This window comes from Amblyraja radiata, chromosome 27 (assembly GCF_010909765.2).
Source record: "Amblyraja radiata isolate CabotCenter1 chromosome 27, sAmbRad1.1.pri, whole genome shotgun sequence".
In the NCBI taxonomy this organism is placed as follows: Eukaryota; Metazoa; Chordata; class Chondrichthyes; order Rajiformes; family Rajidae; genus Amblyraja; species Amblyraja radiata.
In genome coordinates, this window is record NC_045982.1 from 4,320,496 (window position 1) to 4,336,230 (window position 15,735).

The 15,735-nt window shown below is 41.2% G+C and overlaps 1 protein-coding gene across 1 annotated transcript in view; it reads right to left on the minus strand.

Moving 5' to 3' along the window:
* Window positions 1-2,434: 2,434 nt before the first annotated feature.
* LOC116988327 (nuclear receptor coactivator 7-like) overlaps window positions 2,435-15,735 on the minus strand; it is a 43,428-nt gene continuing 30,127 nt past the window's right edge. The window contains exons 11-16 of the mRNA XM_033044922.1: window positions 12,398-12,557; window positions 9,415-9,537; window positions 7,124-7,276; window positions 6,945-7,040; window positions 4,354-4,427; window positions 2,435-3,317 (exon numbers count right to left, since the gene is read on the minus strand). Of these exons, the coding sequence (XP_032900813.1) occupies window positions 3,182-3,317; window positions 4,354-4,427; window positions 6,945-7,040; window positions 7,124-7,276; window positions 9,415-9,537; window positions 12,398-12,557 (742 nt within the window). The 3' untranslated portion in view covers window positions 2,435-3,181. The remainder of the gene's footprint in view (window positions 3,318-4,353; window positions 4,428-6,944; window positions 7,041-7,123; window positions 7,277-9,414; window positions 9,538-12,397; window positions 12,558-15,735) is intronic.

A 15,735-nucleotide genomic window follows, 5' to 3' on the forward strand; every position in this document is an offset into this window, starting at 1 on the left:
CAGCACCAGTGATAGAACAATTGAAGACTCCGCGTCCAGAGCCACCCACTCCACAAGGAGCAGTGATCCTCGGTCCTCGTTACTGGACGACTCCGTCTCCAGAGCCACCCACTCCACCAGCACCAATGATAGAAGAATTGAAGATTCCGCGTCCAGAGCCACCCACTCCACAAGGAGCAATGGTCCTCGGTCCTCGTTACCGGAGGACTCCGTCTCCACAAGGCCAGAACAATGAGCTTTCTCAGATGGCGGGGCGGCCAGCAGTGGGGCCGGGGCGGCCCATACTGCTGAGTCAATCTGCAAATCTATTCGGAATGTTCCCCACCGTCCGCCAACCACAGTCACCCATGGAGATGCCGCACAGCTACTCCGCCGGGCAGTACGACATCTACCGTCCGCAATGCCGGGGTCTGGGCCCGGCCGGCAAGAGTGCAGAGGGCCTCCGGCCGCCGCCTGTAACTGGAAGCCGCGGAGCCCGGCCCCCTGCTCGCCCCACGACCACCGGAGAGGAGGGGGTCGACGACGACGATAACCGGCGCGAGGAGCAAGGACCGGTGTCCTCCCGTGCTTTGCAGGAGGGCTTCATGGACGGGGGTTGGAACCCCGAGTTTCTAACCCTGAGTCTCATGGTTAAGCGGCAGCGGGAAGCCCTGGGCTGGCCTAGTTGCATCGGTGGGAAGCCTGGGGCTTGCCTGGATCGGGCGCCGCTCTGAGTCTGAGTGGACCAATGTCGCCAAAAACCTGCTCCCCTTAACCCCCGCCACAGTGGACTCTTTCTATCAAAGATTATAGAGGAGCTCCTCTATAATCTTTGATTTCTATACACGTTCTACTTCATCGGGAGCAAAGATCCTATAGCAAGCAAGCAAGATGGTCCACTCGACGAAAAAGACGTAGTACGGTAATGGGTAATTTAATTTGTATGGAACTATCCTAAACCCCATAGAATACTAGTGCGGAGACGAAAGCCGGTTACGGAAACATCCTCGTAAAAATAAAAGTTATTTGGTAAAAATCTTCTCATTTTCAGAATTTTAATTTATTAACACAAACTTGATTACACTGCGGGTGGGGTCGGGTCACTGAAATGGATGGAATAAAAGGCTTCTGCTCCGTTGCGTACTACACGTCAGCCCATTGCATTTAGCAGGAGTGGTCTATCTTGCTCCGCTATAGGATCTTTGATCGGGAGATTGTGCTTGGGTATACTTTACTGAACTGTATGCAAAAAAAAAGAATTTCACTGTACCTTTAATTTACATTGTGTGGAATCATCTGGAAGAAAGCACAAAGGTGCCAAAGGGATAGGGCTCAACGATAAAGTCGGATGACAGACCAGCCTGGGAAAGCTCACTTTAGAATGATTGAGTTAAGAAGTAGGAGAGAGGAGGAGACGAGGACTTGATCGAAAACGTCACAGATTTCTTCGCTCCATAGATGGTGCCTCACCCGCTGAGTTTCTCCAGCATTTTTATCTACCTTAGAATGATTGATGTCTCCTAATAATGCTACCTCTATTGTAACGCGTGTTGTGGGGTAAGAATAGAGAGGGAAGATGATTAGACTTTTTCCTTCCACCCCAGTGAGGAATGTGGGGAATCCGCTGTGGTGTATGTTTATGTTAAATTTTATGTAGTTGTGTGTCTTGTTGCTTCTTTTAGTATGGCAATCGGGTTTCACTGTACCTTAATTTGTACACACATGACAATAAACAGACCTTTGAAACATCTGCAGTCCTTCACTCAAGCCATTAAAAAAAAACACAGTATAATACCATCAACACTTAGAGTCTTACAGACTACCATATCACTTATGTAGCATCTTGTAGACCAAAAGGATTAATTGCTGGCTTCTGAACTGGACTAAGCACCATCTTAGATTGGTACATCAATAGCGCAGTAACTCTGCAGCTCAATATAAATAGGAACTATTTCAGCTATTGAGAGGGTCCCTACCTTAAATACAAAGTCATTGATCCAAAACTATAGTAACTAGGTTTGTGTCACGAAGCAAGCAATTGTTACTATTTTAGTAAAGCACGTTTACTAGCTGGAGACACAAGGAACTGCAGATGCTGGTTTACAAAATGCCGGAGTAACTTAATAGTCAGGCAACATCTCTGGAGAATGTGTAGGATGGAACTGCAGGTGCTGGTTTAAACTGAAAATAGACACAAAAAGCTCAGTCAGTGTGTCAGGCAGTATCTCTGGAGAACATAGATAAGGTGATGTTTCAGGTTGGAACCCTTCTTCAGACTGAAGAGCCCCAACCCAAAACGTTACCCATCCATAGTTTTTCACAGATACTGTGCGACTTGCTGAGTTACTCCAGATACTACCAGATGTTGGCAATGGACTCAACATTTAAAAATTGTGACAGCAAGATTATTCGCCCAATTTGCATCAGAAAGGCAGCATATTAATCCACAGTATGGTTATAGTACTTAATGCCAGAATTTTATTTTTCTGCAGCTTTGTCATGACTGCAGTTCAAAACATTAAAATCACCTACACTTTAGATCTTATGCAATCCAGTTATACTTGTGATTACAATAAGGTATTTACTATGAAGTTATTAACATCACCACAGACATCCACAATTGATAATCCACAGTTCTCAAGGCAGCAGCAGCAGATCAAGGCTGCAATAAACATAGACTCATTCCGGTGTATTAAATAAATGTTCCTGTACAAACTGCAGATACACAGTGACAAGGTAGTAGCAAAGTGCAAGTAGGTAAACTTGGTTTTATCCCCATGCTTTGCTTGGAATACATCGGGATATTACGTGAGCAGATTGGTATTCCAGAAGCAAGCTAATGCTTCAGCATTTAAAATTACAACCACCTTAACTTTGGCAGTGCAAAGCATTATTTTCAGAACACTATCAGGGAGCCCTCAGCTACTGGTGGCAAGGTTTCATCACCTCACATACTTGGTTAATTTGCCATTTTCTAGGCTCGCCTTCCTCACTATATTAATACGCCCAGCTGCACACAAGATACTGTACCTTGTGTAAAATCAGAATGGCAGGTCCTGTCCTTTATAACTGAATTAGTCCACAAGTGGGGGAAATGGACCTTAGACCATTTGATGCAGCATCCCCCACCCTCCCCAGATGCTTCGGGCAAGCAATACTCAAGCACATACTCAGCTGGTAAACACGGGACATTAACACAAAATTATCGAAATGTCCACACTTCAAGATCCTGCACCATGAAATCTTCAGTTTTGGACAGAATGGAGTTGTTGAATGTTGTACAGGGATTGCTTCTTCCATGATTGAGATCTTCATCCAACCACAAGCCAAAATGTCCACTTAACAGAAGAGAAACATTAAACTTATCACCAAAGCTTTCACCATACTTTAAAGATTCCCCGATCAGCTGGGTTTAAAAAATAATAAAATCTTAATAATAATAATAATAAATTTTATTTTTGGGCGCCTTTCAAAGTCTCCAGGACACCTTACAGAAATTAACAGAAGAGAAAAAACATATAGTCGGAGTAAAATAAATAATAAGGACATCACCATACACAAATTAAAGACAGAAATCACTCCAAAGACAAAAAAATCAAAAAACACAATGTGAAGATATTGGCTCAGCTTGTTCCTCAACCCTCCTGTGGGAGGGCAGGAGATGCCCAGTGTGACTTACCGGGCACATCTTTGAATTAATTATTCTTTAGGCCTTTCAGTCCACATCGACCAATAACCTGTTCACACTAGTTCTATGTTATCCCACTTTCTCACCACTCTACACACTAGTGGTCGTCTACATGGTCCAATTAACCTACAGACGTCTTTGGGATGTGGGAGAAAACTGGAGCACCCGGAGGAAACCCGTGCGTTCACAGGGAGATCATGCAAACTTCATAGAGACAGCACCAGAGGTCAGGATCGAACCCGTGTCTAGTGCCGCGGCAGCAGCTATACAAGCGCTACATTTTGCAACTGCAACGTTTCTGTCAGTTCCTGCTCTCCAACTGCTCCCATTTCACTCATTGATCAGAGCATCTTATTTAGGTAGACAAAATTGCTGGAGAAACTCAGCGGGAGCGGCAGTATCTATGGAGCGAAGGAAATAGGCAACGTTTCGGGCCGAATCGTTGCCTATTTCCTTCGCTCCATAGATGCTGCCGCACCCTCTGAGTTTCTCCAGCAAATTTGTCTACCATCGATTTTTCAGCATCTGCAGATCATCTTATTTACAGCTTACTCCCTTGGTCATCCCCAGTTTTAGCCTCTGAGATACTACCTTACCCTTCCTCCAACTTAATTGCAATTGCAGGCACATTGAACTATTAGACAACTCCCTACCACCCAAAAGGCAGAAATTATTTTCCAAGATACCTTCCACCTCCCAATGCCAGCGAGTCCAAACTTCCTTTAATAAAGAAAGAATTCTCTCCAGTCCATTGGAAGATCTGTGAAAAGAAAAATAATGAAATGAAGCCCGTTATTTCATGAAAGGAACTTCACTCAGGACAAATGTGACAATAATTGTGTTGGTTTTTTTTTTTAAATGTGCTCATATTGTAGGGCCATACACTCAAGATCTTGTGTTCCTCCAAACCACTTCGTTTTGTCTGCCCTCTAATCTTCTACATTTGCCCCTTTTGTGCCTACCAAATTAGCCCTTTGATAGCTTCCTGCAACCATGAACTTCCTTTCTCAATTACACTTTGATAAAAATCAACAACAAATTAAATGTGGCCCATATGCCCCAGTTAAATATGAGCATAAAATCACAAAGGATTCTAGATCAGTCCCACTTACCAAATTTCTGGTCAACTGTTAGCTTTTGCTTTTTCCCCAACTGAGCCAATTCTTAAACCAGTTTGCCACTTTTGGACCACGCCGGCTTCTACTTTCTTGATCAATCTACATCTCAAACCAATCTATATCACCAAAACCACTTGTACCAATCAAACGGAGACCTCTTGAAACACACTTCTTACATGGTCAGCATTTAAACAGTAAATGTGCGTGTGCAAGCAAATGTGGGGTGGAGTTTTACTCCCAGGTTCTTCAAATTCAGCAGCTGTTCAAATTGGGACCCTTATTTTACAGATTTTTAATCTAGCTGCCATTGAATCTTTAATTTAAAGAGACAAAAAAAGATAGATGCAACCAATCTTCTTGCTATGACAAGCTAAAGACCTTCACATTTTTACAACACTAATAACACTTAGTAAATAAAGTGCGAGTGTAAACTGATACACTGACGTCAGGCCGTCGAACAACATTCCTGCAAATAGGATCAAGTGGATCATTTGAGACCATCCCAAAAGCCTATTGGTTGTATCCTACCCAACACCATGCAATTCGCCCATCAATACCGTGAACTGGAGAACACACCTTGATGCTTATGCATCCATTCATGAACACAAAATACTCACCCTTGTATACATATCTCCACCCGGTCTCACTCTACACATCTCTGTGTAACATTCTCCAGAACACAAATTCTGTTCTCCTGTACTCATGCAGTTCTTTTACCACACATGGCCACCCTTCAAAGTCTGTATCCCCAACACTGGAAAGGTTCCAGATGGATCGGTTGTTGCCCGTTGCAGCTTGCTCTTTTTGGTTGGCATCAACTTTTGCCTCATTAAGGTCACAAAGCACCTCTAAAAGTATTGTGTAATTGATAATTATTCCAAGTGTATTAATATTGTTACCAATGTATGCTACAACTTCATTCCCAACACAACAAGTAATCAAAACCCAAGAAAATTATAACCCTATCTTCTAGAGTCTCACTTCAGAAGAGCGACACTTAAAAATCATAATGTAATTACAAAGAAATGCAGATTCTGGTTTATACCAAAGATAGATGCAAAATGCTGCTGTATCTCTGTGGGTCAGGCAGCATCTCTGAAGAAAATGGATAGGTGACCATATTTCAAACTGAAAAAAGGGTCCTGACCTGAAATACAATACAATACAATACCGTTTATTTGTCATTTGAACCTCACATGAGGTTCAAACGAAATTTGGTTTCTGCAGCCATACAAGAAAAGAACCAAGAGACACACCAACACAATTTACACAAACATCCATCACAGTGAATCTCCTCCTCACTGTGATGAAAGGCAAAGTCTTGTCTCTCCCCTGCTCTCCATTCCTCTCCCGAAGTCAAAGTCAAAGCCTCCAGCGGGTGCTAGCAAGTCCGCAGCCATTTAAAGCCGCGCCGTGTGGTCAGGTGATGTCACCTAAAACTCATGATTGATGTGCAAAATAAAAGAAAATTTAAAATCAGACTGCACCCAATTAGAAATGTTCTGAATAAAGTTAATCTCACATGACAAAAGGATATGCATTGTTATTTTCATGCTCAGTAACAGAGCTCGGATACCAGCATCTAGTCTGTTCGAGCTCTAGTCTCCATGGAAAGCCACAGAAAGGCAATTTGAGAGCAGTGCAATGGCAGAGTTCTCATCCAATAGCTGAAAACCACAAGCTCGGTTACGATCCACCCCATGATTAAATTGCCCGAATATAACTACGTCCATGGTTGGAACCCCAACATGGGTGTATATCACAATTGCAAAAAGTTGCCACAGATCTGAATGAAACTGATTCACTAATGTGTTGCCTGGATTAGCAAGGACAGATTTAACAAAGTCAGATAGTGTTCTCTGGAACATTGGAGGCAGAGGGAAGATCCAATGAAAGTACATAAAACAATAAGAGGAATAGATAGGACAGTCAGACCTTATTCTCAGGGTGAAAATTTCAAAGAGCAGGGGGCATATTTTAAGGTAAGAGATGCCACACACACACACACACAGTTTGAAACACATTGTGGACCAAAGTTCCTGTTCCTGTGCTGCACAGTTGTACGTGTATCCATCAAGGAGAAAATCAATTAAGAAAAAAAATCTATATAGACATTACCATAGATACAAATGTTTAGAACAAGGCTGTGATAGACATACCTTAAAATCAAGGTTAAAAGTATAGAGAAAGGTTTCTCCCGTTCCATAATAATAGGCACTCGGCTTTGGGGGATGTGAAATCAAAGCACCAAACACCTGTAATAGACACAGGGTAGTTAAGCATTTGCTGGCCGTGTACATCAGAGGAGGAAGTTGCACTATCTTCACCTCTCTCTCACCTGACCACACGTATCCTTTATGACCAGCAGTACTGCCGAGTCAGCGTGGGCTACTTTGCGGTACAAGGTTTTCAGACTGAAGCCATGCACGGAGGTGCTGAATGCCAATCGCCAGGGATAGCCCACTGTTCTGGGTGGTAGATATTTTGAAATCTACAGAGCAAGAGAGGAATATAGATTAAAGCACAGTTTATCCAAGGAGAATGGCAGCAAAAGGACACAAAGTGCTGGAGTAACTTAACAGGTCAGGCAACATCTCTGGAGTATATGGACAGGTGACGTTTCAAGTCCGCACACATTCTTCATTTCAAAGGGTCTTGATCCAAAATGTCACCTATCCATGTTCTCCAGAGATGCTGCCTGGCCCACAGAGTTACTCCAGCACTTTGTGTCCTTTTGTCTATTAACCAGCATTCTGCGAGAATGTCAGCAAAGTAGTATCTGGTTATTTGAAACAATTCTAAAACAGATTTTGTGGGAAACAATTTGTTTTCAATGCTCAACTATCAAAAACAATTTACGTATTTTAGTAGGGCTTTCTATCATCTCCAACACACTACATTTATTCTGAGATTTCAAAGCTGCAGAATATCTTGCAAATTTAACCTTTGGATATTGAACAATTATCAAGAGCGAGTGGAATCGGCCAGAGATTACTGTGCATCATCTTCCCAGGACCTGGTACAAGCCACTGGGGAAGAGCTGGAGCAGAGTTTTGATTTTGGAAGAGCAGACTTGGTCTTAATGAAAGCCAGACAATAGACAATAGGTGCAGGAGTAGGCCATTCAGCCCTTTGAGCCAGCACCAGGAAACAGCAGATTTGCCAAACCCAAATGCCAAGGAAGTTTAAAAAAAATAAAGTGACAATCATGACAAAAAACTACCAATTCATTATTTTTTGGGAAGTCCTGTGGATTATTCTCCCATCGGTCAATGTTAAAGACAATATCAGGGTGCCGACAATAGTTAGCACAGGGAGCCTCCGCGCCTCAGCACCCCCCCCCCCCCCCCATGGCTCTTTTAACAGTTGTGTTAAGATCCCCAACAAGTTTATAATCCTATTATACAAACAATTTAATTCACACTTTAACAAGGAGACTTATAATTCTTACCAACACTTCATTTCAGCCAGATTTCTCATTCTCTGCCTCAACCCCTCTCACTATAAAGTGTTCACTGACCCAGAATTTAAAGTGCTCTCTTTACCATCTTATGTCAGAAACAATAAATGCTGGCAATACTTTGCAGCTCTGGCAGGATCTTTAGAATTAGAAACAGAATTAATAGATCAGGTTAAAGGCTCAATTGATTATGTTTTTACCCCACAGATGCCACCTAACCCAAGTGTTTCAACGCCATTTTAATTTCACATTTGCTGTATCTAGTTTTATTTTCATGAACTTTATCAACTATTTAATTACCCATTCTCACTCCTTTACTAATAGACGTAAACTACCCATTTTAGGCACTACTCAAGCTGTGCAGAGTAAGGAATTAAGGTTCTGCAATGTAATATATTTCTTAACTAAATTACGTAACACAGTTTGGTTCCCACGTGCAAGTTTCCTCCCCCTCAAAAATGTATTCATTGCTTCTTAAAATTCCGACAATCTTAATGCCATATAGGACTAAGACTGAGATGATGAAAAACTTCTTCATCCAGAGAGTTGTCAATCTGTGGAATTCTCTACCACAGAAGGCAGTGGAGGCCAAATCACTGGATGTTTTCAACAGAGGGTTCGATTTAGATCTTAGGGCTAAAGGAATCAAGGGATATGGGGAAAAAGCAGGAATGTGGTACTGATTTTAGATGATCGGCCATGATTGGCTCAAAGGGCTGAATGGCCTACTCCTGCACCTATTTTTCTATGTCAACCATTTCTCTCCTCAATGATGCTGCCAGCATTTTCTGTTTTGGTTTTGTTAATTGTTTCCTTGTTTCAACAATGCACTCTTAGGGAGATGGCCAAGGTGCTGCCAAATACCAAGGGGCAACACGGTGGTACAGCAGTAGAGTTGCTGCTTCACAGCGCCAGAGACCCGGGTTTGATCCTGACTATGGGTGATGTCTGTATGGAGTTTGTACATTCTCCTTGTGATCGCGTGGGTTTTCTCCAGGTGCACCAGTTTCCTCACACATTCCAAAGATTTGCAGGTTTGTAGACCAATTGACTTCTGTAAATTTTCCCTAGTGTTTATTACCTGAACTAATGTACAGGTGATCATTGGTCAGCACAGATTCGGTGGGCCGAAGGGCCCGTTTCCTATGGATAATCGTACTGAGCCATACCTTCTCAATGTGGAAAGATTCCATGATACAGCTGTTCCCCTGAAGAACAGGTGCAATGTTCCCAAATTCTGCATCAAAAGCATCTTTGTAATGTTTCAAAGGGTCATTGTCCTCCGTTATAATCTGTGAAGGGCAGGAAATAGCTAATTAGTTTTACAATCTTAAAATTGCCACAAACCCTTACCTATAGCACTATGAATGGAAATACCAACCAGCGGAGCAATTTGCCTTTTAATCCAGAAAGACTCAGTTACAAATTAGATGGGATACTAGGGGGATAGGCTCAGCGGTAGAGTTGATGCCTTACAGCGCCAGAGGCCAGGGTTCGATCCTGGCTACGGGTGCTTGTCTATACGAAGTTTGTACGATCTCCCCATGACCTGCGTAGGTTTTGTCCGAGAACTTCAGTTTCCTCCCACACTCCAAAGACGTGCAGGTTTGTAGGTTAATTGGCTTGGTAAAATAGTAAATTGTCTCTAGTGTGTGTAGGATAGTGTTAATGTGCGGGGATCACTGGTTGGTGCGGACTCGGTGGGCCGAAGGGTCGGTTTCCGCGCTTTATCTCAAAACTAAACAAGGAACTGCAGAAGCTGGTTTACAAAACAAACAAAGTGCTGGAGTAACTCAGCAGGTCAGACAGCACCCTCAGAGAACAAGGGGTGTCATTTCATGTTCTCCAGTGATGCTGACTGACCCACCGAGTCAATTTCAGTTACAATTTAGGTTCCGAGTGCACTTATACTACATACATAATACGTTCAACACTGCAGACATCGTTAATCACACGAAATATTTTTAATTTACATTTTCTTCCAACATTCAGGGACGCAACAAGCAACATTTCACTTGCACTTCATCCAGTTTGGTGCATTTCATTTCCTGCTCATAATGTGGTCTCCACATTAGAAAAAACAGACATAGCCAACCACTATGTGGAGCACTACACAGAGTCTGACAACCCTAAGCTTCTAGTCACCCATCATTTTAACTCATTGTCCCACTTTCACCTTGACCCGCCTTCAGCTTGCTACGCTACTCCAAACATGACCAATGTTAGCTTGATGAACAGCACCACATCTTCATATGGGCGCATGTAGTCCTTTGGACTTCATAAGATCCAGGAGCAGAATTAGGCAATTCGGCCCATCAAGTCTACTCCGCCATTCAATCATGATTGATCTATCTTTCCCTCTCAACCCCATTCTCCTGCCTTCGTCCCATAACCCCCGACATCTTTACTAATCAAGAATCTGTCAATCTCCGCTTAAAAATATCCATTGACTTGCCCTCCACAGATGTCTGTTGCATGAATTCCACTGATTCACCACACTTTAACTAAAGAAATTCCTTCTTTCTAAAGGTTCGTCCTTTTATTCTGAGGCTATGGCCTCTAAGTCTTAGACACTCCCACTAGTGGAAACATCCTCTCCACATTCATTTTATCTAGGGCTTTCACTATTCAGTATGTTTCAATGAGGTCTCCCCTCATCCTTAATATTAAATTGAAACATTTTTGTAAACCCGTATCTGCAGTTCCTGATATCCACTAAATTTACAACCAGACAGAAAATTTAATGTACGCTACGTGACGAAAATCCAAAATAAATTTACCATTTTCAAACCAGCTTATAATTTGATCACAGTTCATTCAGGCAGATAGCACAGCCTACCATTATATTCCATTTTAAATAAGAGTTGTGCAATGACTCACACGTGAACTAATTTCCTTTGTCAAAGGCATTCTGATATTATCAGATCACAAATCTAGGTACAGGGCAACATACAGTTAAAATGGGGGGAGGGGAACATGAGTGGCAAGGGTGCTTGGTATAAGAATAGATTGTAAACACCACCAAATATAACAACAATGTTTGAAAAAGCTGAGAGTTTTGCACTGTTCTCGTTTTGTACATTTTTAAAATATTCTCAATAAAGTTTATTTTTGGAAAAGGCCATCTGTGCAAGACTATACTTTACAGGTAGGCCTAGATAGAGTGTAGGGGAAGTTTCCAGTAGCAGGAAAGTCCAGGACCAGAGGGCACACCATCAAATCAAAGGGACATACCTTTAGAATGGCGATGAGGATGAATGATGAGGATGAATTTCTTTAGCCAGAGAGTGGTGAATCCGTGGAATTCATTGTCACAGATGGCTGTGGAAGCCATCTCTGGATATTTTTAAAGTTGCGATTAATAGGTTCTAGATTAGTATACGTTATGGGGGAGAAGGCAGGAGAATGGGGTAGAGGGAGAAAAATAGATCAGCCACAATCGAATGGCAGAGCAGACTCAATGATGCGAGTGGCCTAATTCTGCTCCTATGCCTTATGATTATACTTGTGCACAGATTTAATATTTAAGTCCCTGGTTGATGTGAAATTCAGAAGGACAATGTTTATTCTCCCTCAGGCTTCCCACATCACAGTTCATCAGCAGTAACTGTTGTTCTCCTCCACTGTAACAAATATTTAAACAACTTACAGACCTTTTCCACGCCAAGCTTTCGTTACCAATTTAAAACTGAAGGCACTTCAGGAGAGCAAAAACACTGACAACGCACCATAACACTCCCATTGACTAAGAAGTCTAAAGATGTCAACTGTAACCCATGGGAATACAGTGCTTGAACAAAGAAAAGTCACGTGGGTAGAGGGACATTATTGACTTGGACCCTTAAAAAGCAGTCAGATTTATTTGGAGCACAGCAGGAGCATTTTGAGCTAATGTGCATCAAAGTAAAAGCTTGACCTAATTCCGGGTTTCAAGATGGGCTAGAAGATACTGCTTCAACAATGGGATTACAAGTTAATTTGATCCTTTGCCAATTGACCTGAAGGTGCGATTAGTGTCCACATTTTCCTTGCTTTTATACTCATTACCTGGTGTACAGTTCAGTATTTTACTGTTGCATTGAGCAATCAGTGAAAACATTTTTAACATCAGTGGATCAACATCAATTATTTAATTTAAATGATTTAACTCACCTCCCAATCATCAAACAATCTATCGAAAAGCTTCTCGTTCAAAGAGAATGGGCACTTTTCACCCAAGAGGACAAAGTCATCTACATGAGTGTCACCCATTTCTTCAAATAAATAAATACCAGGTCTCCAATGGTTGAGGTACGTGTGGAATTCAACCAGTCTGCAATGATAGAACAGGAAATATACAATACATTTGCTTTTATACACACTCATTTCATGACCTCAGATCAAAATGCATCACAACAAATGAAGAGCTTTTGAAATGGGAATCAATCAAAATAACCCACCAATTATCGGGTAATTGAAAGGGTTAATATTGGGAAAAGTACTGGAAAACATCCTCAGTATTCAACATCGATTTGTCCACCCGAGGGGCCAGGCAAGTATTTGTTGAAGAAAGATTTAAAGTTACAGAGTCCATAATTGGAAGTCTCAATCTTTTTGGCTTTGCACTGACAATCCTTCTAAATATTCATCCAATTTTAATACAAATAACAACAGGTATTTTGGTAGGTTTCAACACTTGTATAAAAACTGATTAATAAAAAATCTACATGAAGATATAATGTTTTAGGCCGCTGCTATAAAATAAGGAAAATATCATAAATACTAAACACAAAATAAAGAATGTGTTAAACATTTTTCTCAATCAATCCATTTATGCTTCTCAGAATTCAATTAGATCAAATAGATTTTTTTTGTATACTCAGAAATAGGAAGATAAAGTGTTGACTTTCCCTTTTACACTTTTGAAGATTTTCACATCTTGTAAACGCGTTTATTATCTAGGCATTTTAAATTATGATTTGGAAAACTTTTATAATTGACCTCCCTCCTCTCATCTTACAAATAGTTCTTAAAAACAAGTCCAAAACTGAACATACCTTTGCTGAATTTGCAAAAGGGAAAGCTAATAATGTCTTCAATCGACACAGGAAGCAGACAGTATACATTTCATTAAACATCAGGCAACGCCAGGAGTGTTTGAACAAGGTCATTTGTGGTGAGAGACTATCATGTAAAATTCAGCTCGTGTCTAGACTTGTACAACTGTTTGTGTTCAAATTGTGAATTTTGTATATAGATGACTCAACAGGATTTCTGTTCTTTTTAACCAAATCAGATGAGAATTCAAGACCCAGAGTTTACATACAATATCAAGATGATCACTTAATAGAAGTTATATGATACAACTCAATTAATTGCCTGAAGAAGGGTCTCAACCTGAAACATCACCTATCCATGTTCACCAGAAATGCTGCCCAACCTGCTGAGTTACTCAAGCATTTTGTGTCCCTTTTAATTACAGACTGGTTCTTCCATAAAATGTTTTTAAGACCACATGCCAAAAAAAATAAAATTCTTAACCGTATTTGAAAGCTATAGCAAAACAACCATTTTAAAAGTTAATTAAGAAGTGAAGAATCACCATGTAGATGAATTAATCATTTATAATCATTGTAACTCCATTATTCCCAATGATTCACTTTGTCTACATTAACGCAAATGAAATATGCCAGAAACATGAATTAAAAATCTCATTCGTCTCTTCACTCAAAAGATCTATACTTACAAAACAAGACTCTTCCAATCCAAACCGCTCCCGGCTTGCAACTGAAACAACCTCTGAACAAACTCTGCCTCATTTGGCTATACACACAAAGATAAATCTTCCACTGGCTAATCAGGAGCCTGCTCCAGTCAACATAGAGATAATGGTGGTAATCATATACAGCTTACATTCGCAGTTCTCAGCATGGCATACCAACTGCTTAAATAAATCAGCAGCTGAGATATTTAGAAAAGCCACTGAAAATTTTAAAACATAGAGCTCCAACTTAAATTCTAAATGTAGATATGTTGAGGCTGCATCAAAAATGAATGATTCAAAAAATCTCTGGAAGAAGATGCAAATCCACCTACTTGTGGATTTGACAAGGGTGACCAGTTGACCAATCTACTCTCATGATATGGGTGGGACATTTAATTATGATAATGAGACTGATTACCTTCATTTGACAATCATTCTACTTTTACCAACAAGGCTGTTAGATTTAAATTCTTAAAGAAGACAAAAATGCTGAATGTTTATGGTAAGAGATTTTCTTTGCATTCAAAGCTTGATTAAGTAATGTGGAATGAAAGGCAGATTCCAATTCATGCGATAGACCCTTTGTGTTGGAGTCAACAATTGGAGGTTTACTTCAGGACAAGCTGCCCATGTGCCGGTGAGTGTTGTCCAGTCTATGGTCCTTCTTCTGCTGGATGTTAAGGGGCAGTGTCTGTTGGGGACACCCCTCAAACAAGGGAAGTGAAGGGAAGGAATATCACCACAGGCAGCCGCATGTGTGGCAATAGTGCTTTCTTTAAAAATGGATGTGAACACGACTGAGTATTGACACCATTTAAGGTAAAGACACTGAGAATGTATGGAGTTTTTTTTCACCGTTTTTAGAACAAAGAACATAGAACAGTAAAGCACAGGAATAGGCCATTCGGCCCACAATGTTTGTGTCGAACAGGATGCCAAGCTAAACTGATCTCATCTATACCGTATGAATATAGATTTCCCTAATTTGAAGTAACTCCAACATTCCTTCTTCCCCCACCCCCATCCCAAGTCCATGCTGACCCTCAATCACCTGTTCACACTAGTTCTATATTATTCCCAATTTCTCACTCCTGACACACTAGGTGCTGTGTTCGAAGGGCCGAATGGCCTCCTCCTGCACCTATTTTCTGCATGCCTTTGTGATGTTGGAGGAAACTGCACCCAGATTAAACCCTTGCAGTCGCATGGAGAACATGCAAACTCTGCACAGGCAGCACCTGAGGTCAGGATCGAACTGAGGTTTCTGTGAGGCAGCAACTCTTCCAGCCGTGCCATCATGCTGCTCACCAAGTGAACATTTACTTTCCTAAATGTGCAGGAAGGAACTGCAGATGCTGGTTTACACAAAATGCTGGAGTAACTCAGCAGCATCTCTAGAGAAAAGGAATAGGAGACATTTTGGGTCGGGACCTTTCCTCGGACTCCTTTCCTAAGCCTTCCTTATTTCTCATATTTTCTGTTCTATCGCTCCCCCCTTTTTCTTTTGGGAGGGTCTGTTCCTCATTTGCCAACCCATGATATATTTTTTTAGGATTTTCCTTTTAAATTGAGGGTTGTATATCATAGCAAGTTCTGTTGACCTTGAATAGTCAATCTTTAAACTGCGGCAATGAACAAAGTATTCTTGGATAGAACAGGTTTAGAGTGACCATTGTGCCAGTATAGGCCAGTCTACGTACATAGTTAAAGCTCAGTTATAATCTCTGATGTAACCTAAGTTAATGAT